Below are 27,945 nucleotides of genomic sequence, written 5' to 3' on the forward strand. Positions count from 1 at the left end.
CAATTAGAATCATTTATCAGCTAGCATGGCATTTAGTGTTGTGTGAATTTCTTCCACCGTGATAATCCAAGGTGCCAGTTTCCATTCACTATTTTTTTTAATGCCACTTTTGCAGTCAAACGTTTTTGAAGTAAGTATAGACAGAAAAATGACTACTGTAGTCTCCTTTGATTGACTATTATATAGAATACAGAAGAGTCTGGAATTCTCAGTGACAAGTATTTTTGATCCATCCCAATGGAAGAATAGCACCGAAGTGACTGCACATTTTGCTACTTGTTAAGTTGATTGAAACCCACTTGGCAGAAAGTATGTTCTTCTGTACCCATTTCCTTTGCAGTTTTTTTCATTAAAAGTAACTTGCGTCCATGGTAGAAAAATAGATCTTGTCATCAGCTCTGAATGCGTTTAATTTTCTAAATGTTATAATAGCAGTTTGCACATTGAGTCTCATCTCCCATACGAACAAGGAGCAGGCCATTTGGCTCTTTGAACCTGCTTTGCCATTTAATAAGATCATGGCCGATCTGATAGTAACCACAAAAATGCATGCCATCCAGCCCCAAAACCTGCTTTCCAAGAAATGATCCACTTCGGCCTTAAAAATTTTTGAAGACTCTGCTTCCACCCCCTTTTCAGGATGGGTTTTCCAAAGACAAACGACCCTCAGGCTTATGGCCCATCTCTGCTTTTAATGGGCGACACCTTTGTTTTAAATACTGACTCTTAGTTCTAGATTCTCCCACAAGAAGAAACATTCCCTCCACACCCATTCTGTAAAGAATCCTCAAGATCTTGTATGTTTTAATCTGGTCGCCTCTTACTCTTCTAAACTCGAGCTCAGCCCAGCCTGTCCAACCTTTCCTCATAAGACAACCCACCCATTCCAGGTATTAGTCTGGTAAACCTTCTCTGAACTGCTTTCAATCCATTTACCTTCTTCCTTAAATAAGGGGATTAATACTGTACACAGTGTTCCAGATATGGTCCCACTCATGCTCTGTATAATTTTCTAACCTCCCTACTTTTGTATTCCATTTCTCTCACAATAAATGATAACATTCTATTAGCTTTCCTTAATAGTTGCTTTATTTGCATATTAGCCTTTTGCAATTCATGCATTAAGACTCCCAGATCCCTTTGCACCTCACAACTCTGATCTCTCACCATTTCGATAACATGCTTCCCTTTTATTCTTTCTTCCCAAATTGACAATTTCCCATTTTCTCACATTAAACTCCATTTGCCAGATCTTCGCCCCACTCTCTTAACCCATCTATACCTTTGTAGCCTTCTTATGTCCTTTTCACAACTTTTCCTACCTATCTTTGGCATCAGCAAGTTTGGCAACCATTCCATCCACCCCTTTATCCAATTCATTTTTATAAGTTGTAAATGTTGAAGCCCCAGCACTGATCCCTATGGCACACCACTATTTACATCTTGCCAATCTGCTAAATACCCATTTATACACCCTTGCTGCTTCCTGTTGTCGAACTAATTTTCTATCCATGCCAATATGTTATCCTCTATTGCATGAGCTTTTATTTTCTCCAATACCTTTTATGAAAATGAAATGAAAATCGCTTATTGTCACAAGTAGGCTTCAAATGAAGTTACTGTGAAAAGCCCCTAGTTGCCACATTCCAGCGCCTGTTCGGGGAGGCTGGTATGGGAATTGAACCGTGCTGCTGGCCTGCCTTGGTCTGCTTTCAAATCCAGCGATTTAGCCCTGTGCATGTGACACTTTAGCAAATGCCTTTGGAAATCTAAGTACAGTACATCCACTGGTTCCCCTTTATCCACAGCACATATTATTTCCTCCAAGAACACCAATAAGATGGTTCGAAAGATTTCCCTTTTACAAAACCATGTTGACTCTGCCTGATTACCACCAACTGCCCTGCTGTAGCTTCTTTAATAATAGCTTCTGGCATTTTGCCTGTGGTAGATGTTAAGATAACTGGCCTGTAGTTTCCTGCTTTCTGTCCCCCACTTTAAGAATAATGGAGTTGCGTTTGCTATCTTTCAATCTAATGGGACCTTCCCTGAACCCAGGAAGTTTTGGAAAATGAAAACCAAGCATCGAGTATCTGACTCGCCACTTCTTTTAAGACCCTAGGATGAAGTCCATCAGGACCCAGGCATTTGTCAGCCCCCAGCTCCAGCAATTCACTCAGTACCACTTACCTGGTGATTGTAATTTTCCTGAGTTCCTTCCTCCCTTCCGTTTCCTGATTGAGAGCAGCTTCTGGGATGTTACTTGCATCCTCTACGGCGAAGACTGATGCAAAAATACCTGAACAATTCGCCTGCCCCCTCTGTTTTCCGTTATCAATTCTCCATACTCACTTTCTATAGGGTCAATGCTCACTTTAACTTTATTTTGTAAATATTTATTTACTATGTTTTTATATTTCTGGCCAGCTTTCTCTTGTATGCTAATTTTTCCCTTATTCTTTTTGTCATCCTTTGCTGTTCCTTAAATTCTGTCCAATCTTCTGACCTTCCACCTGTCTCTGCACAATTATATGCTTGAAGAAAACCGGGTTAATTGTTTCCTTATTAGTCATTGCCGGGTCCAAGTGTTGGAAAATGTAATTATCTCCATTTGATGCTCTGCCGTGGGCTCCATAGTCTGTTACCCTGCTGAGTACTATCATGTCTTTGGCTCAAAACTCCAGGCACAATAACCACTACCTGCTTTAAACAGTGAATGTGTAACAAAGGTATACTTTAAGACTGGGAGGAAAGTACATAAAAGCAGAAAGCTAAAAATAAAATTGTTCTTTCCTTCCACACTATTTTTTGTTAACTTTTTAATATGTACTTTGCTAATGTTCTGCTGTATTGTTTCCAGCTCAGTCCCTTTGTATACAGTGAATTTGCCCGGGAAAGAAATCTTCATGTGTCTTTGCTAGATCGTCTGTATGAACACTACCCTGCAGAGTTCCCGTGCAGAATACTACTGTGTGAGAACTATCGTTCCCATGAAGCTATTATCAAGTAGGTATTTGAGTTTCCCAAATTTTCTTGCTCTGTGACTCAATTGAGCTAGTTCCTGGTGATGTTAGATGGAGTTGCTCTGTCTGTACCCCCATTTAAAAACACTAATTGTTTAGAGCTACCACACCAAGCTAAGGGAATGGAATTAACTTTAGTTCAATCATTTTCCGGGATCTGGGCTTCGCTGGTTGGCCAGTGTTGGTTGGCCATCCCTAATTAAAGGTGGCGGTGAACTGCCTCCTTTGTGATGTAGGTGCATCCATTGCTATTAGGGAGGGAGTTCCAGGATTTTGATCCAGTGACACTGGAGGAATGACGCTATATTTCCAGGTCAGGATGGTGTGACTTGGAGGGGAACCTCCAGGTGGTGGGGTTCCCTTGTATCTGCTGACCGTGTCCTTCTAGATGGTAGTGGTTGTGGGTTTGGAAGGTGCTGCCCAAGGAACCTTGGCAAGTTACTGCAATGCATCTCGTAGATGGTACACACTGCTGCTACTGTGCGTTGGTGGTGGAGGGAGTGAATATTTGTGGAAAGGGTTCCAATCAAGTGGGCAGCTTCATCCTTGATGGTGTCAAGCTTCTTTGTTGTTGGAGCTGTACTCATCCATGCAAGTGGAGAGTATTCCATCACACTCCTGACTTGAGCCTAGGAGTTGGTGGACAGGCTTTGGGGAGTCAGGAGGTGAGTTACTTGCTGCAGCATTCCTTGCCTCTGACCTCTTGTAACCACAGTATATATTTGGCTAATCCAGTTCAGTTTCTGGTAAGTGGGTAATGCCCCGGGATGTTGATAGTGGGGGAGTCAGTGAAGGTCAAGAGGCGATGGTTTGATTCTCTTGTAGATGGTCATTGTCTGGCGCTTTTGTGGTATAAATGTTACTTGTCACGTGTCAACCTAAACCTGGATATTGCCCAGGGCTTGCTACATTTGCATGTGGACTGCTTCAGTGTCTGAGGAAATGCGAATGGTGCTGAACATTATATAATCATCAGCGAACATCCCCACGTCTGACCTTGTGTTGGAAGGAAGGTAATTGATGAAGCAGCTAAAGATGGTTGGGCCTAGGAAGATGGAATTCCTGCAGTGATGTCCTGGGACTGAGATGACTGACCTCCAACAACCACAACTGTCTTCCTTTGTGCCAAGTATGACCCCAACCAGCAAAGCGTTTTCCTCCAGATTCCCATTGACTCCGGTTTAGCCATACTCCGTCAAATGCCGCCTTGTTGTCAAGGGAAGTCACTCTCACCTCAGACATTCAGCTCTTTTGTCCGTTTGAACCAAGGCTGTAATGAGGTCAGGGGCTGAGTGACCCTAGTGGAACCTAGAGCATCAGTAAGCAGGTTTTTGCGAAGCAAGAGACATTTGATAGCATTGTTGATTACCCCTTCCATCACTGTGTTGATGGTGGAGAGCAGGTTGATAGGGTGGTAACTGGCCGGGTTGGTTTTGTCTTGATTTTTGTGTACTGGACATACCTGGGTAATTTTCCACATTGACAGGTGGACACCAATGTTGTAACTGTACTGCAACAGCTTGGCTAGGGGACAGTAAGTCTTCAGTACTATTGCCGGAATATCGTCAGGGCCCATAGCTTTTGCAGTATCCAGTGCCTTCAGCCATTTCTGGCCATCACGTGAGATGAATCGAATTGACTGAAGACTGGCACCTGTGATGCAAGGGGACCTCTCAAGGACACCGAGATGGATCATACACTCGGCACTTCTGGCTGAAGATTATTGTGAATGCTTCAGCCTTTTCTTTTGCACTGATATGCTGGCCTCCTCCATCATTGAAGATAGGGATATTAGTGAAACCTCCACTTCTAGTGAGTTGTTAATTGTCCACCACCATGAGGCAGGACTGCAGAGCTTAGATCAGATCCATTGGAATTGCTTAGCTCTGTCTATTACTTGCTACTTCTGTTGTTTGACATGCAAGTAGTCCTGTGTTGTAACTTCACCAGGTTGACACCTCATTTTTCAGTCTGCCTGGTGCTACGCCTGGCACGCCCTCCTGCACTCTTCATTGATCCTTGGAGGTAATGGCGGAGTGGGGGATATGCCGGGCCATGAGGTTATAGATTGTGGCTGAGCACAATTTTGCTGCTGATGACCCACCTCATGGATACCCAGTCTTGAGTTGCTGGAATTGTTCTGAATACCATTTAGCACGATGGTAGTGCCACACAAGACAATGGAGGGTATCCTCAGTGTGAAGGTGAGACTTCCTCTCCACAAGGACTTTGCGGTGGTCACTCCTACCAATACCATTCCTACCATGGACACATGCATTGACAGGCAGGCTGTGACAGTTTGTACAAACTGTCTTATATTTGCGTCTCCATTGATATTGTGCCTTCCTCAGTGATTAATACCGTTAGATTTTTAATCAGCCTGACCAGATATTTTGCTAGTTTTCAAGAGAGTAGAAAATTGGTTGTTCTAGAATGGCTGCTGGTAAAAGTGAGGCATGTTCAATTAACAGTTTTTGCCTAAGGAGTGCAGTACAGTATAAATGGAGCACTAAATTTATTTCACTGCATTGGATTAATGTCTGAATGTGATTACAGTTGAAATATACACTTGCAATGAACCTTTCATTACAGCCCAATCTAAACATGCAGTTCTAGTGAAGATGCAGTTTTGCAGAAATAATTAACAATATATCTTCATTCTGATATCACTTTTTAAACAAATTCATGAAATGAATCTGCCATGCTTGTAATTTAAAATAACTGCTTTGAATCCTTCTGCCTATTGCGCTTGAAATCTGAGGATTGGGTTAATTTGTGTACACTGCTGTATCTCCTCTTGAATTTATCATCTTGATGATTTCCCTCATCAAAACCTATCTCTTCGACCACACTTGCAGTCACTGCATTTAATTCTGTTGCTGCTCTGCATCCACTCCATCACTATCAATTACCTTGTGATATTTACCTCATTAAAGACACCATATAATTAAACTGTTCACTTTAATTAATCTTTGGGTGTATTTTTTTTGCTGTGAGTTGGGAGTGTGACTATTGAGAGATCTGACTCTGCAAATTCTTCTGTAATGTATAATGTTAAAGTTGAGCAATATTTGCAGAAACAGTGCAAATTGCAATGATACTACATTCTAAGAATGTGATTTGCATTGAAATATCTTTTCACAGGGGATCGAGCGGGTATTTCGGTTGTGCATTTACCAGTTTCTGTTGGTCAGATTTACCACTTCACATAAGTAACAGAAGTCTAAAATGAGCTTTATTCTTTTATGTTAATGAGTTGAGAAATACATTTGGGTATGGGCTTTGATTTGGAAAGGATGCTTATTGATTGAGGGTCACAGTTTGATGTGTTCATTTACTTTTCCTGTGAGAGGATCTAAATAATCAAAAGTTCAAAAATATATTTTCTCTTTTTAAAGCGAATCAGTGAGACGTGTGAATGGAAAGCTAAACTTTATTCAAATTAAACTGAAGGTCACTGGTTAATGTATCTTCTTTTGGTTTTGTGATTTGAATGAGTTACAAAAAAATCATTCTAAATCAACACACACTGAAGACCACTAGTATTCCAGAGATTCTGCATAGTGACATCCCCGTTTCAATTTTATTTTAGTTACACTTCTGAATTATTCTATGAGGGTAAGCTGATGGCTAGTGGAAAACAGCCAGCACACAAAGATTTCTATCCACTGACATTCTTCACCGCTCGAGGAGAAGATGTGCAAGAGAAAAACAGCACTGCTTTCTACAACAATTCAGAGGTGAGGTAACCAAAATGAACTTGTATATCTCTGTCCATTGCCCATTGTTTTATTAATGGACCCTGTTGATTTGAAGTTGAGGGTCGTTGCAGTGTTGCAATTAATGGTGTTATTTGTAAGCACGCCTATTGGAGGTTGTGTTTTTGAAGTTGCCTGTTGAATTAATCCCCAACCTGAATTGGTTGTTCGAGACTTGTATGGAATAAATAATGTATTCCATTCGTCAAGTTGTTGTCCACGGTGTAAAATCCTGAGAGTTGTCTTCAGTTTTTAAATGAAATACATTGTTTTTCTTGCACAAGCAGGACTGTTCCACACAGTGATTCTCCTGCTTCAACTTCAACCATTTTCCAATCTCCGTTTTCTCTCCCACCCTGTGGAGGTATGAACTTGCGCCACTATGATTCTCTTTGTTCAGGGAGTCCTCTGATATCTTATTCCAGCAGCCACTCCTCATATGTGCATGCAACATATTAACTAGCCATTATTCATAGGAGTTTGCTCTGCACAAACTGGCTGCTGTGTTGCTTGCATTAACAGTGCTCCACTTTAAAAAGTTTTCTTTTCACTTTCTCTCTCTCTCTCTCTCTCTCTCTCTCTCTCGTGCATGGCAGCAAACTGAAATGACATGGGGAATTGCAGTCCAGCCTGACATTCACCCTGGGTGCGCACAAGTTCACTGAGCACAATTCTAACACTGCTGCTGCTGGTTGGGATCAGCTCAGTAAAGGACCATCCTTATGAGTGTGGCTCAGTCATTACAGACTGTTGGATTTACCCAACGCATTTGAGGGAGCTCCCATGACCTTGCATTATAAATGCTGAGAGGGTGTTTCCCTTCGTGGGGGAATCAAGAACTTGGGGGACACAGTTGGAAAATGAAGGGGTCTCCCATTTAAGACTGAGATGAGTGTGAATTTCCCCTCTCAATGGTGTCATTAGTGTTTGGAATTCTCTCCCCCTCAGTGGAAGCTAGGTTACTGAATATTTTTCAGGCCGAGTTGGGCAGATTTCTGATTGACAAGAGTCTTGAGTGTTGTGGGGGACAGGCAGGAAGTGGAGTTAAGGTCACATCAGATTAGCCGTCATCTTACTAAATGGCGGAGCAAGCTCGAGGGACTGAACAGGCACGGTAGCACAAGTGGATAGCACTGTTGGCTTCACAGTGCCAGGGTCCCAGGCTCGTTTCCCCGCTGGGTCACTGTCTGTGCGGAGTCTGCACGTTCTCCTCGTGTCTGCGTGGGTTTCCTCTGGGTGCTCCAGTTTCCTCCCACAAGTCCCGAAAGAAGTGCTGTTAGGTAAATTGGACAGACTGAATTCACCCTCTGTACTGTGGCGCCTAGGGACTTTTCGCAGTAACGTCATTGCAGTGTTAATGTAAGCCTGCTTGTGTCAATAAAGATTATTATTATATCATTATTAGTTTGTGTTATGAACGGATGAAGCTATTAAGCAAAAAGCTTTGTGAAATGTCCTCATTTCATGTATTAATATTGTGGGAATATAATCATTTCATAATTTCAATATCTGCTTGCTGCACTGAAATGAAAGACGGAGCCACTAAAAGAATGTTTGACACGACTTTCAGCAACCCAGTATGGAATAGCTGAAGCTGGGAGTGATTGGTTAAGCTCATCACAATATTTGTATCACTATTTGAGTTGAGAGAAAAGATGTTGTGGCATTCCGACTGTGTTGTCATTGTTCCAAGGCTAGAATTGGTAGCCCGAGGGCCGAGGGCATTAATACAATTGTTTCAGAACTGATGATTGCACCATGTTCAACAGAATGGTATTTGCTGCTAGTTTTCTCCATCTTTTGACTTCTACATGAAAATGTTGCAACTTCTCCATTTCAGTATATTGATCATGCAGTTTCATAAATTAAGGAGCTTCGTTCTTTAGGCTATGTTGAAGAAAAAAGTGAAATATTTGCGACAATAAAAGTAGTTATCATGTGTTTAAAATGCACAAAGGGTGCAGTTTAACATATTCTAATATTTAATGATACAAATGTATTTCAATAAAATAAAAGGTTTGGTGGAGGTGTAGAGCCATCTGCAGAGAACTGAGAAAATATTTAAAAAACACACTTGGATTTATTTCATGTCTTTTCATTTTATTAAAGTCTTTAGTGCTTCCTACAATTATAGTGATTGTTCTCACAGCAAAGGCCATTCTACGTCAGCAATGACATGAATGGCCTGTAAATGATGCGAAGGGGGGAATGCTGGCCAGTGCACAGGGAGAACTGCCTGCTCCTCTTGATGGTATTCTCCGAATACTATCAGCTGGATTGGGCAGACAGGATCACCATTGAGACTCTGGGCATTGTCTTTTCAAATTGCATTCTTGCCTCTTGTGCTGCATTAGAGTTTCAGCTGAGATCATGTGCCGAAGTTCCCATATCGACCTAGCCCAGTTCACACTTGCTGGAAAGGGGATTGGTGGAATTGTCTCAACGATAATGGCAATAAATTAATGAGAAAATACCAGTTTGTGGGGCTAACCTGGCAGAAGATCCCAGCTACCAGCGGGGCAAAGACGAGCAGTGGCCTGCATAAAACCAGGCAGGTACATTGGCTGCATCAAACTGATCGAATTATTCGGTAGATTTCTCTGTTCCATCTCTGCCCCTCTGATAACTTCAACATACATGCTCTTGGTCTTAATATGAGACTTGGCAAGAAAATATTCTATCATGTACTACTGCAGTGACCATGCAACCTTCCTGTAATTTCACAAAGGTATCTATCTGAAAATCAAATCAAAAGTAATTGTAGCCAAGTCCACATTGGCCCAGTTTGACAGACCTGAAACCAGAATGTCCCAGGTGGACTTCCTGACGTTTACTGATTTAGCCAGTCTCAGCAGTTGGGACTCTATATTTGGCTTCAGCACCTGGTGGGAATCATCAAAGGGCTTTTTGCATCTCCGACATTGGTTTACTTTACTGAACTTTACTTTTTGAATAAAGAATTCACGAAGAAAAACATTGAAATAGTTATTGTGTTTTGCATTACCCGCACCATTTCCCAAAGATTTTATTTTTGCTCAGTACATGTCAATTTGTATCTTTGTAAGCAGGCTAATGCTGTTTAATGGAATGATTTCAAGGCTGCTATTTAATTTCAAACCTTTGCGTTTTGGTTTCCCCACGTGCTCTGTTTAATGTGGAGTGGCCTGTCCTTGGTTGAGAGCAGCAGAAAAATTAAGCAATATCAAAATTTGTTCAAATTGAATTTATAGCATTTCAATATCCAGAAATCCATTTTGAATGGGCTTTTGGCAAGATGATACTTTTCTTAAATTATTTTTTTATTCTCCTCCTTTTCACATTTTCTCCCAAATTTACACCCACCAACAATAAACAATAATCAGTAACAAATATGTCAATCCCCATATCAATAACAACGATCCCATCCTCCCACCAAACCCCAAACATTAGCCCGCATGGTCACACAAACAAATGACAAAAAGGAATTGAGGATCACCCATAGTCGCCATTAACACACACAGCCCCCCAGGAAGGTGGTGCGCCAACTGAGACGAGCAAGGGGTGCAGTTTATGTACATGGCGATAAGTATGTTAGCAGGTCAACTCCGGAGGGAGGCCGCGGCAAGGGAAATTCTTCAGGTGAGGGATAGGGCAGGGAAGTTGGTGGTGGCTCCAGTGCTGATTAACAAGGTTTTTGAACAGTTTTATGAGAGGTTGTACAAGCCAGAGCCACCCGGGGGAGACCGTGAGATGCAGGAATTTCTAGATGGGTTGGAGTACCCGAGGCTAGGGGAGGGGGACAGGGCTACATTAGAAAGAGCAATAGTGGAGCGGGAGATGAAGGATTCGATTGGGAGGATGCAGTCGGGGAAGGTGGCAGGGCCGGATGGGTTTCCGGTGGAATATTATAAAAAATTCAAGGATAGGTTGGCACCCCTGGTGGTGGGGATGTTTGAAGAGGCGATAGGGAAGGGGGTGTTGCCGCAAACCTTGGGGCAGGCATCGATTTCACTGTTGCTAAAAAAAGATAAGGATCCGACGGAGTGTAGGTCGTACAGGCCCATATCACTTCTGAATGTGGACGCAAAAATGTTGGCGAAGGTACTGGCGGGTAGGCTGGAGGAGTGCCTCCCGAAGGTGATGGGGGAGGATCAGACGGGGTTTGTGAAAGGGAGGCAGCTGTTTTCGAACATTAGGAGGGTTTTGATTGTCGTTTTGGCGCCGGCGGAAGGGAAGGAAACAGAGGTGGTTGTGGCATTGGACGCCGAGAAGGCGTTTGATCGGGTAGAATGGGGGTACCTGATGGCAGTGCTGGAGCAGTTTGGGATTGGACCAAGGTTTGTGAACTGGGTAAAGCTTATTATATAAGGTGCTGAAGGCGAGTGTCCGCACAAACAACATCAGCTTGAGATACTTTTCTCTCCACCATGGGACTAGGCAGGGATGTCCTATGTCCCCCCTGCTGTTTGCACTTGCGATTGAGCTGTTGGCCATCGCATTGAGAAGTTCGGGAGCATGGAAAGGAATAGTGCAGTGGGGGATAGAGCATAGGGTGTCCTTGTATGCCGGCGACTTGCTGCTGTATGTGTCGGAACCGAGTGAGTCGAAAGGAGGAATATTGGAGCTACTGCGGGTATTTGGGTCTTTCTCTGGGTACAAGCTGAACCTGGACAAGAGTGAGTATTTTGTGGTGTCTTGGCTGGGGGTGGGGGCAGGGGTGGGGGTGCTGCCATTCTGTAGGGCAGGGTCTCACTTTAGGTATCTGGGGGTGTAGGTTGCCCGGAAGTGGGGGAGGCTTCACAGATATAACATCCCTAGTTTGGTGGGGAGAGTGAAAGCCGACCTGGCAAGGTGGGATGGCCTTCCTCTGTCACTGGCGGATCGGGTACAGGCGGTTAAAATGAATGTGTTGCCGCGATTTCTGTTTATTTTTCAATGCCTACCGATTTTCCTGCCAAAGTCTTTTTTCAGGGAGATTGAGGGAAGAATTACCTCATTCATATGGGGAGGGAAGGTGGCCAGAGTGAGAAAGGTGCTGCTACAGAGGGGAAGGCAGGCAGGGGGTTTGGGTCTCCCGAACCTGTTGTACTACTACTGGGTGGCGAATGTGGAGAAGGTGCAGAGCTGGGTCAGAGGGATTGATTCCCAGTGGGTCAGAATGGAGGAGAGTTTGTGCAGGGGGTCGGGCTGAAAGCACTGGCAACAGCGCCGCTCCCGATAGATCCGGGGAAATACTCGGGGAGTCCGGTAATAATAGCTTCATTGAAAATCTGGAGGCAGTTTCGCCAACACTTCGGGTTGGGGGCAGGGTCAAGGGAAATGCCGATTCGGGGGAACCACAGATTTGAGCCATGGAGGTGGGATGGACGTTTTCGGAAATGGGAAGAGAGGGGGATTAAGACACTAAAAGATTTGTTTCTTCGGGGTCGGTTTGCAGGATTAAGGGAGCTGGAAGCGAAGTATGGGCTGGAGCAGGGAGAAGTGTTTAGGTACATGCAGGTTCGGGATTTTGCCAGGAAGGAGATACAGAGCTTCCCAGAGGAACCGGCCTCCACATTGCTGGAGGAGGTGCTGACGATAAGGGGACTGGAGAAGGGGGTAGTGTCAGCGGTGTACGGAGCTATTTTGGAAGAGAATAAGGCACCACTGCTAATCACGTTCATATGTTTTGGTCCTGTCCAAAGCTAGGGGAGTACTGGAAGGAGGTGTTTCGGGTAATTTCCGAGGTGGTGCGTGTGAAACTGGACCCGGGTCCCCGGGAGGCCATATTCGGCATGTCGGACCAGCCAGGGTTGGAAACTGGTGAAGAGGCAGATATTAAAGCCTTCGCCCGTAGGCGAATCCTGCTGGGATGGAGAGCAGCCTCTCCACCCAGTGCCCTGGCGTGGCGGGGGGACCTGTTGGAATACTTGACCCTTGAGAAGGTTAAGTTCGAACTGAGGGGCAGCTCGGAGGGGTTCTACAAGTCATGGGCATTATTTATTATGCACTTTCAAGAACTGGATAACATTGAACATTAGTTGGGGAGGGGGGCTGTTTAGATGAACATTAGTTGGGGGGGGCGGGGGGCTGTGTAGATTAAGGGTGACTATGGGTAATCCCGGATTCCTTTTTGTCATTTGTTTATGTAAACATGCGGGCTGAGGTTTGGGAGTTGGTGGGTGGATGGGATGGTTGTTATTATGGGGACTGACATATCTTGCTGATTATTGTTTATTGTTGATGGATGTAAATGTGGGAGAAAATGTGAAAAACGAGAATAAAAATATTTATCAAAAAATAACACATACAACCCTCCCACTCACCTTCCCCAACTAATGTTCGATGTTATCCAGTTCTTGAAAGTGCATAATGAATAATGCCCATGAATTGTAGAACCCCTCCATCCTTCCCCTCAGTTCAAACTTAGCCTTCTCAAGAGTCAAGAATTCCAACAGGTCCCCCCCCGTCACGCCAGGGCGCAGGGTGGCGAGGTTGCTCTCCAACCTATCAGGATCCGCCTTCGGGCGATCAATGAGGCGAAGGCTACAACATCTGCCTCCGCACCCGTTTCCAACTCTGGCTGGTCCGACACCCCGAATATGGGGCGGGATTCTCCACTCCCGCGCCGAAGTGGCCGCGCCGTCGTGAACGCCGTCGAGGTTCACGACGGCGCGAAACGGCCCTGATCCCGACCGATTCAGGCCCTGACAATGGGCTAGGATCGGGGCCGTGTCATCTACACGCGCCAGGCCTTGTCGCCCGCGTAAAAGCGGCGCCGCATAGATGAGGCGGCCGGCGCCGCATAACCGACGTCATCCGTGCATGCGTGGTTGCCGTCCTCCCTAAGTCCGCCCCGCAAGAAGATGTCTGACGGATGTTGCGGGGCCGCGGAAGAAAGGAGGTCCTCCTTCAGCGAGGACGGCCCGACGATCGGTGGGCACCGATCGCGGGCCACCCCACCTTTGAGGTACCCCCCGGTGCTGGATCCCCCCTCACCACCCTGCAGGCCGCCTCCCCCAGCGTTCAAGCACCGCTCACGACGGCAGTGACCAGGTGTGGACGGCGCCGAGGGAACCCGCTGTTTTGGCCTGGCCGCTCGGCCCATCCGGGCCTGAGAATAGCAGGGGTGCCGGAGAATCGCCATTTTGGGTGTCTCCGGCGATTCTCTGGCCTGCGGCCCGCGGAACTCGACCGGGCCGTTCCCGCCGCTTGGGAGAATCGCGGGAGGTCGTCGGACCGGCGTCCCAGGAAATTTTGGCGGCCCAGGCGATTCTCCCAACCGGCGCGGGAGTGGAGAATCGTGCCCATGGCCTCTCGGGGGCCCGGGTCCAGTTTCACGTGTACCACTTTAGAAATTACCCTAAAAACCTCCTTCCACTAATCCTCTAGCTTTAGACAGGACCAAAACACATGAACGAGATTACCCCCCCCAAAAAAAAGTTCACACACATCTTCTCCTCCTACAAAGAATCGGCTCATCCTCGCCCTCGTGAGGTGCGCTCTATATACCATCTTCAGCTGTATCAGCCCCAACCTCGTGCATGAGGTGGAGGCATTCACTCAGCACCTCACACCAGACCCCCTCCTCTATAACCTCTCCCAGCTCTTTCTCCCACTTTGCTTTGATCCCTTCCAGTGGTGCCTTATCCTCTTCCAAAATAGCTCCGTAAACCGCCGACACTGCCCCTTCAGACAAGATGATACTTGATGATTGTGATTGAGTTTAACATAATCTTGTTGGAGTGTTGTAACTTTATACACCAGGGAACAATCCTATAGAAACCTCCATGGAATAAAGGGTTATCTGTCTGCCGGCTTTAAAATACCATTGTGTCTGCTTGGTTAGATACATTCGACTGATGGAAACTGGCTGGTAATTATCTGAGGAACCTCATTATTTTTTGTGCCACAGTGTTCAAAAATTTGGATACATTTAATGCTGCATGTAATTGGTAACAGTTGGGTTACTTTATGGTTGAACTTCATGTTTATATTGCACCCCAAAAAGCTGATGATTTGACACAGAATGGTCACAATTGACTACTGTAGCTAAGTAAATAGTATTATAATAATATCCTGGAATTTGCTTCTCCAGGTTATCAGCCAAGGTTGGGCTGATGAATGAAACTTTGAATATATGTCAATCCAGATGTTGCATTTACGTCTTTAATGTTCAGGGACAGTGATTGTAATACTTTTGTCTCTCCAAAAAGGTCTTTGAAATAGTGGAACGTGTTGAAGAGCTCCGAAGGAAATGGCCAGTTGCCTGGGGGAAATTGGACGAAGGCAGCATTGGAGTGGTGACACCATATGCTGATCAAGTGTTTAGGATTCGATCGGAACTTCGCAAGAAGAGATTGTCAGAAGTAAACGTAGAACGGGTTCTGAATGTTCAAGGTGGGTTCCCACTTGTCGATAAAAGTTGAACCCCTATTTTTTTGTTGCTCTTGTTAAACTGTGTGAAATTCAGTCTTGTTGAGGAATTGGGTTTCAGAAATGTACATTTGCAGCAGTGAACGTTTTCAGTAGATGCCGATGTAATAAGTTTTCTATTTCGGCTGATGTTTGCAAGGAGCTGTCCAAAAGGGGAGGGGAAACGATTAGGTGATTCCAGCAGGATGCAGGTATGTATCCTTGGAGTAGTTGGAGCCATAGAGGCACCCACAACTTTCATGACTGAGGAATGGCGGTGGTGCATTGTAACAAGAATATTGGGGATGGTTGGGGGCTGCTGAGAATGAGACTTGGCTGAAGGAAGTAAGAGTTTCCCAAAACAAGTGATTCTTGATATTGTTATACAGTATTGATGTACAAAGTATAAAGTGTTTTATCCTACTTAAACAAATTATTTTTATAGACCAGAAAGTACAAGGCATTTTAAAAAAACAACAACAATTCATTGAAATTAAGCTTGGCTAATGTGATTTGATCAGGACTGTATTTAATTTGAATTTCAGATCCATATTTTTGTGCAATTTTACAGCTTGATTCATGGGTTCCTCAGGAAACTTATATGATAGATTAGTTTCTTTTTGTGGTTCATTCCACTATTTGTCAATATCCTGGGGGTTACCTTTGACCAGAAACTGAACTAGCCACACACATACTGGAGCAGATCAAAGACTAGAAATCCTGCGGTGAGTAACTCGCCTCCTGGCTCCCCAAAACCTCTGCACCATTAAGGCAGGAGTGTAATAGAATACTCTCCACTTGCCTGCATGATGCAGATCACATGCCACAAGAAGCTCGACACTATCCAGGACAAAGCAGCCTGTTTGATTGGCACCCCTTCCGCAAACATTCAATCCCTCCACCGCCAAACAGTGGCAGCCGTGTATACAATCTACAAGATGCACTGCAGGAACTCCCCAAAGCTCCTTAGCCAACACATTTCAGACCCACTTCCTCTCGAAAGACAAGGCAGCAGACACATGGGAGCACCACCACCTAGAAACTTTCCTTCAAGTCACTCACCACCCTGACTTGGAAATATGTCACTGACCCTTCACTGTCGCCGGGTCATAATTGTGGAACTCCCTTTCGAACAGCACTGTGGATGTACCTACACCACATGGACTGCAGAGGTTCAAGAAGGAAGTTCACCACCACGTTCTCTAGGATAATTAGGGATGGGCAACAAATGCTGGTCGATCGAAGCCCACATTCCATAAATTAATACAAAAAAGTTAATCAGAAGGGTAGGAATGGGTGGACAGCAGGTGGCGCAGTGGTTAGCACTGCTGCCTCCCAGCGCCAAGGTCCCAGGTTCGATCCCGACTCTGGGTCACTGTCCGTGTGGAGTTTGCACATTCTCCCCATGTTTGCGTTGGTTTCGCCCCCACAACCCAAAAGATGTGCAGGGTAGGTGGATTGGCCACGCTAAATTCCCTTTAATTGGAAAAATTAAGGTCCTCTAAATTTATAAAACAAAAAAGAAGGGTAGAAATGAACAGGGGAATTTTACCAACTGATTGAACCTTTTTGATGCAGTCAGTGTACGTGTCTGGTTTTGAAGGAGGTCACTGCTAGCCTCCTGACAGCTGGTTTGAGTGATGTGTGGGAACTTGTGCCAAGTGCAGCTCTGGAAATGGCCCATCTACTGACATTTCTCAATTAATTTATTGTTGTTTGGATAATTTCATCAATCTTCTAATCTGCAAACTGACCCGAAAAAGGCTGAATTTGTTGATTTGCTGCATAAAAAAGAAAATCCTTTGAAACCTAAATGTACTTTGAGCCATTTAAAAAAAAATTTTTTTAAAAAAAATTCAATACAGTAGACTCCTGATGTGTCTCTATAAATGAAATTTGCATCAACTATATTCAGATGGCAGGAAAAAAATGACATTTGACCTGAGCGTTACTAATCCTCCAAGGAAATTGCTTCTATTTACTGAGTAAACAGTCATTTCATAAAACTGCTTCTTCGGGCTCAGGCAGGTGCAACTAATCTGCTGCAAGTTTGTGGTTATTCTTTTGGCCCAAGTGTGAAAATCATCCTACCCTACTATGGATTTATTATCTCTGCATAGTTCTAATCTTTACAGCTATAGTGCACCAACAGTGTAAAGAATAAAAAGGCTTGCATTTAAGTAGCACTTTTCATGGTCTAGGGGCGTCTCATAGTGTTCATGACCAACGAAGCACTGTTGTCATGTAAGGAAATGCAGAAGCCAGTTTGCACTTGGCTGGGTCCCGTGCATAGAGGCAGAATAATAACCAGATCAATTGTTTTGGGGATAAATATTAGCCAGGGCACTGAGGCGGGTTCTCTTATTCAAAGAGTGGCACGGGATCTTTTACATCCAAAGAGGCAGATGGGACTTTGGTTTTAATGTTTCAACCATAAGATAACCTGTTCCTGCTTTCTCCCAATACCCTTTGATCCCTTTAGCCCCAAGAGCGATATCTAACTCCTTCTTGAAAACATACAATATTTTGGCCTCAACTGCTTCCTGCGGTAGTGAATTTCATAGGCTCACCACTCTGGGTGAAGAAATTTCTCCTCATCATCTCCGTCCTAAATGGTCTACCCTGCATCCTTAGACTGCATCTATCCTGTCGAGTCCTGTTAGAATTTTATAGGTTTCTATGAGATCCCCCAACCATACATCCCAACTCCAGCGAATATAATCCTAACTCACTCAATCTCTCCTCACACGTCAGTCCCACCATTCCAGGAATCAGTGTGGTAAACCTTCGCTGATCTCCCTCCATTGCAAAAACATCCTTCCTCTGATAAGGAAGTGAAAACTGTACACACTGTTCCAGGTGTTGTCTCACCAAAGCCCTTTAGAACCTCAGCAAGAACTTCATTGCTTTCCAGTCGAAATCACGGAACAAGCCTCCAGGAGGATTTAAACCAGAACATTCTGACTCTGGTGAGTGTGAGGCACTTGACTCAGAATTTCCAACTTAGAAAAAATACATTTCAGCTGTACGTTTTCCTACAAAAATGGCACTATACAAATACGTAGCACTTGTTTCTGGATTTAAGAACACAGAATGGATTCACCTAAGTTAGGAAGAGCCAAAATAAACCATATATAATGTCTTAGCAATTGCTTTGAACATTTTTTCCAGGTATAGTTGTTTATAAGTGACCTGGACTTGGAAAAGTTACATGAATGTTTGTTTCTTTTTAATTTTTCAGGCAAGCAATTTAGAGTCTTATTTCTCAGTACAGTAAGGACAAGACACACATGTAAGCATAAGCAGACTCCCATCAAGCGAAAGGAACAATTAGTAGAGGACTCCACCGAGGATCTGGACTATGGGTTTCTGTCTAATTACAAACTACTTAATACTGCCATCACGAGAGCACAGTCCCTGGTTGCTGTGGTTGGGGACCCCATAGCTCTATGCTCAGTTGGGCGATGCAGGTAAAACGAATAAATTATTATTCAAGTTATTAATTGCAAAGCTAATGAATACTCACTATTATAACTTGACTCATTATGACTTCTCAATAAGTATGTTATTTTTTTAAGAGATCATTCTTGAAGCTAGTTTATCAAATGGGATAGACAATTTTCTTTCTGTATAACTCTACCATGTTTGTTTACAAAGAAATTGTTTTGATTATCAGTCACTAAAGAATATAAATGCGGAGTAGAATTACATATATAAAGGTACAGCAGGGACACAGACTAATTGACCCAACTGGCCCTTGCCAGCATTTATGGTCCAAATGAGCTCCTCCCGCCCTTTTTGTCTAATTAAGTGCAAACCTTTGTTCCTTTCTCCCTCAAATATTTATCTAGCTTCCCTTTGCATTGGAATTCCCAGCATGAAGTTTGCCTTTAATAACCACGGCTAAACAAGCACTTGGAGAAAAAGTCATTCAGCTTATCCAACTGCTTTCTGCCCATCAAATCTATAGCTAACATCGAACTTGAGCAATTTAACAAACTTCAATTTCTGGAAGTAAAAATCCTGTGTTAATCACCCCCCCCCCCCCCGATTTATTATATAATTGTTGAAAGTACATTGCTCTTTCTGCAGACATTTAATTACCAATAGGCTGTCCAACAACATGTCTGTCCCATTTCTACAATTTTCTAACCTAAAAGTACTTAAATTTAAATTTTTGGCTGGTGCATCAAAAGGCATGCTGTGGGAAATCCAATGGGTTGGTGCGAATTTCCGAACGTTATTACTGTACATCCTGTTTATTTGCATTAAGCTGCTTTTTCAGCCGTGGTTCAACATGGCAAGCATCATCCTCAGACTGTTATTTAGAGGGGGTAGTCCAACTTCCGGTTGCGGCTATGCTGAGCTAAGTCGCACGTTCGGCAGCTCCTGCCAGAAACTGACATTTGGGTTCTTTTGAGGGGCCCCAGCGGCATTTGTTTGACGGTTCCCAGTGTGGGAAGATGACAGTACTATTTCCCCGGCACTGTATGGATTGGACTAGGAGTGGAGCGGTGAAAAAAGTTATTCTGGTGCAGCGAAAAGTGTGGAAAGCCAAGATGGCGGCGGGTAGAGCCCAGGCAGCGTGGGCGCAGTGGGCGCAAGAGCAGGAGTTTCTTAAGCGCTGCTTCAAGGAATTGAAAGCAGAGCTGCTGGAGCCGATGAAGGCTTCGATCGACAAGCTGGTCGAGACCCAGAAGGCCCAAGGGGCGGCGATCCGGGAGGGTGCGGCAGAAGGCCTCGGAGAATGAGGACGAGATATTGGGCCTGGCGGTGAAGGTGGAGGCGCACGAGGTGCTGCATAAGAAATGGCAAGAGAAGTTCAAGGGCATGGAGAATCGGTCGAGGAGGAAGAATCTGTGGATTCTGGGTCTCCCGGAGGGAGTGGAGGGGTTGAATGCTGGAGCATATGTGGTCACGATGCTGAACACGTTGATGGGCGCGGGTGCATTCCTGAGGCTCCTGGAGCTGGATGCGGCCCACCGAGTCCTGGCGAGGAGGCCCAAGTCTAACGAGCCGCCGCGGGCAGTATTGGCGTGGTTCCACCGCTTGGTGGACAGGGAGCGTGTCTTAAGATGGGCAAAAAAGGAGCGGAGCAGCAGGTGGGAGAATGCAGTGGTCCGTATATACCAGGACTGGAGCGCGGAGGAGGCCAAGAAGAGGGCCGGGTACAATCGGGCTAAGGCGGTTCTGCATCGGAAGGGGGTGAAATTCGGGATGCTGCAGCCGGCACGACTGTGGGTCACGTTTAAGGACCGGCACCATTACTTTGAGACGCCGGAGGAGACGTGGACCTTTATTCAGGCTGAAACGTTGGACACGGACTGAGGGTCGGTTGTGAGGGGAGGTCGCGGGGAGTTACTGTGATCCGGCTGATAACTTGGAATGTGAGAGGCCTGAACGGGCCAGTCACGGGGGCCTGGGTGTTCGTGCACCTGAAGTGACTGAAGGCAGATATGGTTATGCTCCAGGAGACGCATTTGAGGGTGGCAGATCAGGTTAGGCTGAGAAAAGGGTGGGTAGGGCAGGTTTTCCACTCTGGGTTGGACGCAAAGAGTCAAGGGGTGGCGATTTTGGTGGGGAAGCGGGTGTCGTTTGAGGTGCTGAACATCGTGGCAGATAATGGAGGTCGGTACGTGATGGTGAGCGGTAAGCTGCAGGGGATGCGGGTGGTATTAGTGAATGTGTATGCCCCGAATTGGGACGGTGCCGGATTTATGCGGCGAATGTTGGGCAGGGTTCCGGACCTGGAGGCAGGGAGCTTGATAATGGGGGGGACATCAACACAGTACTGGATCCAGCATTGGACCGCTCCAGGTCCAGGATGGGTAAGAGGCCGGCGGCGGCCAAGATGCTGAGGGGGTTTATGGACCAGATGGGAGGAGTGGACCCATGGAGGTTTGTCAGGCCGGGGGCCAGGGAATTTTTTTCCCCCACGTCCATAAAGCCTACTCCCGGATAGACTTCTTCGTTATGAGCAGGGCACTAATCCCGAGGGTGGAGGACACGGAGTATTTGGCCATTGCCACCTCAGCCCATGCCCCGCATTGGTTGGAGCTGGAGCTAGGGGAGGAGAGGGACCAGCGCCCGCTGTGGCGCCTGGAGGTGGGCTTGCTGGCGGGTGAGGTGGTGAGCGGGCGGATCCGGGGGTGCATTGAAAGCTATATAGAGGCTAACGATAATGGGGAGATGCAGGTGGGGCTGGTCTGGGAGGCGGTGATTAGGGGAGAGCTAATCTCCACTAGGGCCCACAAAGAGAAGAAGGAGAGGAGAGAGAGGGAGAGATTGGCGGAGGACATTTTAAGGGTGGATAGGAGGTATGCAGAGGTCCCCGAGGAGGGACTACTTGAGGAGCGACGAAGCCTCCAGGCTGAGTTCGACTTGTTAACCACCAAGAAGGCAGAGGTGCAGTGGAGGAAAGCGCAAGGGGCGGTGTATGCGTACAGGGAGAAGGCTAGCCGGATGTTGGAGGGGCTGTATAGGTCTGAGCCCCCGACTGAGGAGGAGGGGGGGGGGGGGGGGGGGGGGGGGGATGGGGGATGTGCTGATTTTTGGATCGACAGGCATTCCCGAGGGTGGAGGAGGAGCAGGTGGCTGGGCTTGGGGCACCGGTAGGGCTGGAGGAGCCGACTAAGGGGCTGGGGAGTATGCAGGCGGGGAAGGCACCGGGGCCAGATGGGTTCCCGGTGGAATTTTACCGGAAGTACATGGACCTGCTGGGCCCTCGATTAGTGAGGACGTTCAATGAGGCGAGGGAGGGGGGCCCTACCCCCGACGATGTCCAGGCGCTGATCTCGAAGCGGGACAAGGACCCATTAAAGTGTGGGTCATATAGGCCAATCTCTCTCCTCAACGTGGACGCAAAGGTGTTGGCTACCAGAATTGAGGACTGTGTCCCGGGGGTGATTCACGAGGACCAGGCGGGTTTTGTTAAGGGATGGCAGCTGAATACCAATGTGCGGAGGCTCCTTAACGTAATCATGATGCCGACAGTGGAGGGGGAGGCGGAGATAGTGGCGGCGATGGACACAGAGAAGGCCTTCGATAGGGTGGAGTGGGGGTACCTCTGGGAAGTGTTGAGGAGGTTTGGGTTCAGGGAGGGGTTCATTAGTTGGGTTAGGCTACTTTACGAAGCCCCGGTGGCGAGTGTGGCCACGAATCGGAGGAGGTCGGAATACTTTCGGCTGTACCGGGGGACGAGGCAGGGGTGCCCCTTATCCCCATTGCTATTTGCATTGGCAATTGAACCTTTGGCTCCGGGTTTCGTTGTATGCCGATGACCTGTTAGTGTATGTGGCGGACCCAGTGGGAGGTGATGCGGATCCTCGGAGTTTGGGGACTTTTCCGGGTACAAGCTCAACGTGGGGAAGAGTGAGCTCTTCGTGGTACACCCAGGGGACCAAGGAAGGGGGATAGACGAGCTGAAGAGGGTGCAAAGGAGTTTTTGGTACCTGGGGTTCCAGGTGGCCAGGAGCTAGGGGGCCCTACACAAGCTCAACTTGACGAGGCTGGTGGAGCAGATGGAGGAGTTTAAAAGGTGGGATATGCTGCCACTCTCCTTGGCGGGTAGGGTACAGTCGGTGAAGGTGACGGTGCTCCCGAGGTTCCTTTTTATATTCCAGTGCCTCCCCATCCTGATCCCTAAGGCCTTTTTTAAGCGGGTCAGTAGGAGCATCATGGGATTCGTGTGGCCGAAAAAGACCCCGAGGGTGAGAAGGGTGTTTCTGGAGCGGAGTAGGGACAGAGGAGGGTTAGCGTTACCTAATCTGTGTGGGTATTACTGGGCTGCCAATGTGGCGATGATACACAAGTAGGTAATGGAGGGGGAGGGGGTGGCGTGGAAGAGGCTGGAGATGGCATTCTGTGTGGGCACGAGTCTGGGAGCGCTGGTGACAGCACCGCTGCCGCTCCCGCCGACTAGGTACACCACGAGTCCGGTGGTGGCGGCGACTTTGAAAATTTGGGGGCAGTGGAGGTGCCACAGGGGTGAGGTAGAGGCTTCGGTTTGGTCTCCGATCCGGGAGAACCATCGGTTCGTCCCGGGGAGAATGGATGGAGAGTTCCTGAGCTGGCACAGGGCAGGAATTAGAAGGATGGGGGACCTGTTTTTAGATGGGACGTTTGCGAGACTTGGGGTGCTGGAGGAAAAATTTGGGCTCCCCCCCCCGGAAATGCCTTCAGGTGCCTTCAGGTGCATGCAGGTGAGGGCGTTTGTAAGACAGCAGGTGAGGGAGTTCCCGCTGCTTCCAGCACTCAGGATCCAGGATAGGGTCCTCTCGGGGGTGTGGGTTGGAGAGGGCAGGGTCTCGGTGATCTACCAGGAGATGCAGGAGGAAGAGGAGACCTCGGTGGAGGAGCTAAAGAGTAAATGGGAGGAGGAGCTTGGGGAGGAAATAGACGAGGGTATGTGGGCGGACGCCCTGGGTAGGGTTAATTCTTCCTCCTCTTGCGCCAGGCTTAGCCTGATACAATTTAAGGTTCTTCACAGAGCGCATATGACAGGGGCGAGGCTGAGCAGGTTCTTTGGGGTGGAAGACAGGTGTGTGAGGTGCTCAGGGAGCCCAGCAAATATTACCCATATGTTCTGGGCGTGCCTGGCGCTGGATGGGTTCTGGAGGGGTATTGCGAAGACGGTGCCTAAGGTGGTGAACACCCGGGTTAAGCCGAGCTGGGGGGGGGTTAGCACTATTTGGGTTATCGGACGAGCCAGGAGTGCAGGAGGCGAAAGAGGCCGGTATTCTGGCCTTTGCGTCCCTGGTAGCCCGGCGGAGGATTCTGCTACAGTGGAAGGATACGAGGCCCCCGAGCGTGGAAGCCTGGATCAGCGACATGGCAGGTTCATCAAGTTGGAGAGGGTAAAATTTGCCTTGAGAGGGTCTGTGCAGGGGTTCTTCAGGCGGTGGCAACTGTTCCTAGACTTTCTAGCGGGGCATTAGGAGGTGGTCAGCAGCAGCAGCAACCCGGGGGGGGGGGGGGTGGGGGGGGGGTACTTTGTGTTTTCTACTGTGTTTATTATTGCTTAATGGGGGGTTTGTATATTGGGGGAATTTGTAATGTAGTTGTAAGATGTTTATTTGTGTTCTTTGTTTTTCTTTTTTCTGTTGAAAATATGTAAAAATTTGAATAAAAATATTTCTTAAAAAAAAAATAGAGGGGGTAGTCCAAACTATTCTCCATCATTGTTCAATGAGCATTATCTCTTCCTCTGTCTTGAACAATGCCACGTGTAGAGTAGGGGGATGAAAACTGCCCTAGAAGGCTGTACTTGCTTGACACCTTGTATCCTTCGGGGGGGTTTTCTCGGGATATTGAAGCCATGAAGAGCAATTGAATGATGTATGAATATAAGACCATAAGACATACAAGCAGAATTAGGCCATTCGGCCCATCAAGTCTGCTCCGCCATTCAATCATGGCTGATACTTTTCTCATCCCCATTCTCCTGCCTTCTCCCCATAACCCCTGATCCCCCTATTAATCAAGAACCTATCTATCTCTGTCTTAAACACACGCAGTGATTTGGCCCCCACAGCCTTCTGCGGCAATGAGTTCCACAGATTCACCACCCTCTGGCTGAAGAAATTCCTCCTCATGCCTGTTTTAAAGCATCGTCCCTTTAGTCTGAGATGGTGTCCTCTGGTTCTAGTTTTTCCTGCAAGTGGAAATATCTCTCCACATCCACTCTACCAAGACCTCGTACTATCCTGTAAGTTTCAAAAAGATCTCCCCTCATCCTTCTAAACTCCAACGAGTACAGACCCAGAGTGCTCAACCGTTCCTCATATGACAAGTTCTTCATTCCAGGGATCATTCTTGTGAACCTCCTCTGGACCCTTTCCAAGGCCAGCACATCCTTAGATACAGGGCCCAAAACTGCTCACAAATGGGGTCTGACCAGAGCCTTATATAGCCTTAGAAGTACATCCCTGGTCTTGATCGAGATTAAAGCTACTCCTATGTTTTATGGATTGTTTGAGGAGATAAAAGCCTTTATTAGTTTGTGAACTAAAGATTGGTGTGCCTATATTTGCAAGATCTACAATGATCAGTATAATCAGTATAATATGTGATTTTACATCCCAAACCCATAAGTCATTAGTTGATGTAATATTGTTTATAGTTTAACACTTTCCAGCACTATTTTCCAAATTATATATATATTGAAATAAATTTAGAGTACCCACTTCACTTTTTTCAATTAAGGGGAATTTAGCGTGGCCAATCCACCTAGCCTGCACATCTTTGGGTGGGTTGTGGGGTGAAACCCACACAAACAATGGGAAGAATGTGCAAACACCACATGGACAGTGACCCAGGGCCGGGATCGAACCTGGGACCTCGGCGCCGTGAGGCAGCAGTGCTAACCACTGCACTACCATGCTGCGCTCTCCAAAATTATATTTTAAATATCCTTTGTAATGTCTTTTTTATAAATTTAAGAGTACCCAATTATTTTATTTTAATTTTTTTTCCAATTAAGGGGCAATTTAGCATGGACAATCCACCTAACCTGCGCATCTTTGGGTTGTGGGGGTGAAATCCTTTGTAATACCTAACTTATTAGTTCAAACGTCAATGGTTCGAACCTCAAGTAGATTATGGATTCAGTTGTTCTCTTATTCACCGAGGAAAAGGGACAGGGTTTATTCTGCTCGGTGATTTGTAATAGTGAAATAGGTTATGTGTGGGTGTTACACTGGCTGCATGTTTGCTTTTCACTGAGCCTCAGGACCCGACTCCACTGAAGTCTCATCCAGTATATTGCTCATGACCAAGAAACGCTGTAATATTGAGTTTTTATTGTGTTATTTAGAAATGACATTTGTTAATGTTGTAGTATACAGTAATAAGGGCAATGATCCTTTGGGAAGTGGTTTTAAATATGTGGCGACATTTCAGCAATGAGATATTTTGCTCATATCCTTAATGGAGATCACCAGAATATTACAGTGGGAGTTGTTTCTCAGTGATTATTATTCCACAAGGTAATATCGCAGGAAAGCATCCTCCATATCAGTTGAGAAATTTGAAATTATAATTTTTAAAAATTCTCTGGGGGCGAATCTGCAAAAAGAATCCTTGGATGTCCTGGAATGTGATTTAATGACTGAACTAGTGCTGTGAGAATCAGTTATCCTGCTCATAACCTATTGCACAGCCGTATTACAATGCATTTTCCCTTCCTAAGGGCCTGGTTTGTACTACTTGCGTATATAATTATTTCTGGGGTTTTTTTCTGGAGAGGAGGGCGAATTCTATGCGTCGGTCTACTGAGCTTTTTTTTTTAAAGTGCTTTTTGTGTTTGATGCTAATTTGATTTGAGTGATTTAACTGCCGTACAAATGTTAAATGTGAAAGGAATAAATGGCAGTTGCATTATGGGTCTTCTGTATTTTAACAAAGCTGAATTGAAGCTTGCATCTATTTCAGTCGCACAGATGCTGGTGTTTCTGGGCAAGTAACCGAAGCAGGGTAGATGTTTTGTTCTAAGCAAGGGCAAGAGGAGCAGTGCAAGAAGGGGCGAGACTGCAAGGCACAAGAGAGAGCGAAAATTACATCACCCTTTAAAAGTGACGGTATTGACGGGCAGGCAGATAATTGGTGGATGATTGTTCATTAGTCCTCGTCCTATAGCAAAGTCTGGTCTCCAGTCATCTCGGATCTCCCTGCCACTGGGCCAAGACCTTGCTCCAGTGGGACCGTGTGGTGGTTGGTGCTCAATAACCACCCCACCTTAAAATAATCCACGCACGGGCACCTTCCACCCCACCCCACCCCCCAAATGAATTTTGGGACCTGAAATGTCAGGACCCTTGTGGACAACAGCAACAGACCTGAAGGCCGCACCGCCGTCCTAGCTTGGGAACACCGGCACCGCAACATTGACATTGCCACCCTGAGGGAGATACGACTGGCAGGAGAAGGCCTGTTTAAAGCACAAGGTGGCAGGTATACCTCTTCTGGAAAGGCAAACCAGAAGAACGTCATTTCTACAGGGTCAGCTTCACCATAAAAAAAATTAATTGGTTGGACATCTCAATGAACCTCCCGCCCCCAAGCGGGTGAGTGAACCCCTCATAACCCTACGGTTCACCCTGACCCAGGAGCAGCACATCGCAGCTGTCAGTGCCTACGGCCCAACCCTGGATGTAATGGACGAGGTAAAAGAGGCATTCTACTCCACCCTCGCCCGATCCCTGTCCCGCAACCCACATGGAGACGAGCTGATTCTCCTTGGCGTCTTCAATGCTAGAATCATGAGGGATGCAAACTTTTGGAAAGGCGTGTTCGGCAAGGACGGTGTGGGGAAAACAAACGGCATCAGACTCGTTCTCCTGACAAAATGATTAGAACATGACCTGGCCATGACAAATACCCTGTTCTGAGCTCCACAATGGCAAGCAATTACTAGGAGCACCGGGGAAACGCTGAAAGCCTCGATAAATAAATGCAACATCCCACTGACATGTGGGAATCTCTTGCTTTAGAACACACAGGCTGGAGAAGAAGCATCTGCGAAGGCACCAATCACCTCGAGCTTCACAGGGTGGAGCATGCAGAGGCCAAGCGTAAACAGCAGAAAGAGAGCGCAGAATCCAGAGCGTCCCACCCACCCACCTCATCAAAACCACCTGCCAAACCGGTGGCAGAATCTGCGGATCCAGCACTGGACTATTCAGCCGCCGCAGAACCCACCTCCCCGGAGTGGAAGCAAGTCACCCTCGTCACTGAGGAACAGCCCACGAAGAAGGTGCTTTGTTTTGTTTCCCTGCTTTTCCCTTGCCTCTTTT

The 27,945-nt window shown here is 46.5% G+C and overlaps 1 protein-coding gene across 5 annotated transcripts in view; it reads left to right on the forward strand.

Moving 5' to 3' along the window:
- The window catches only part of helz (helicase with zinc finger), a 290,186-nt gene that overhangs the window by 143,914 nt on the left and 118,327 nt on the right, over window positions 1-27,945 (forward strand). For all 5 annotated transcript variants that reach the window (XM_072483730.1, XM_072483732.1, XM_072483731.1 and 2 more), the window contains 4 exons: window positions 2,861-3,006; window positions 6,616-6,763; window positions 14,956-15,139; window positions 18,396-18,624. In XM_072483730.1, the coding sequence (XP_072339831.1) occupies window positions 2,861-3,006; window positions 6,616-6,763; window positions 14,956-15,139; window positions 18,396-18,624 (707 nt within the window). The remainder of the gene's footprint in view (window positions 1-2,860; window positions 3,007-6,615; window positions 6,764-14,955; window positions 15,140-18,395; window positions 18,625-27,945) is intronic.

This window comes from Scyliorhinus torazame, chromosome 18, assembly GCF_047496885.1.
Source record: "Scyliorhinus torazame isolate Kashiwa2021f chromosome 18, sScyTor2.1, whole genome shotgun sequence".
Taxonomy (NCBI): Eukaryota; Metazoa; Chordata; class Chondrichthyes; order Carcharhiniformes; family Scyliorhinidae; genus Scyliorhinus; species Scyliorhinus torazame.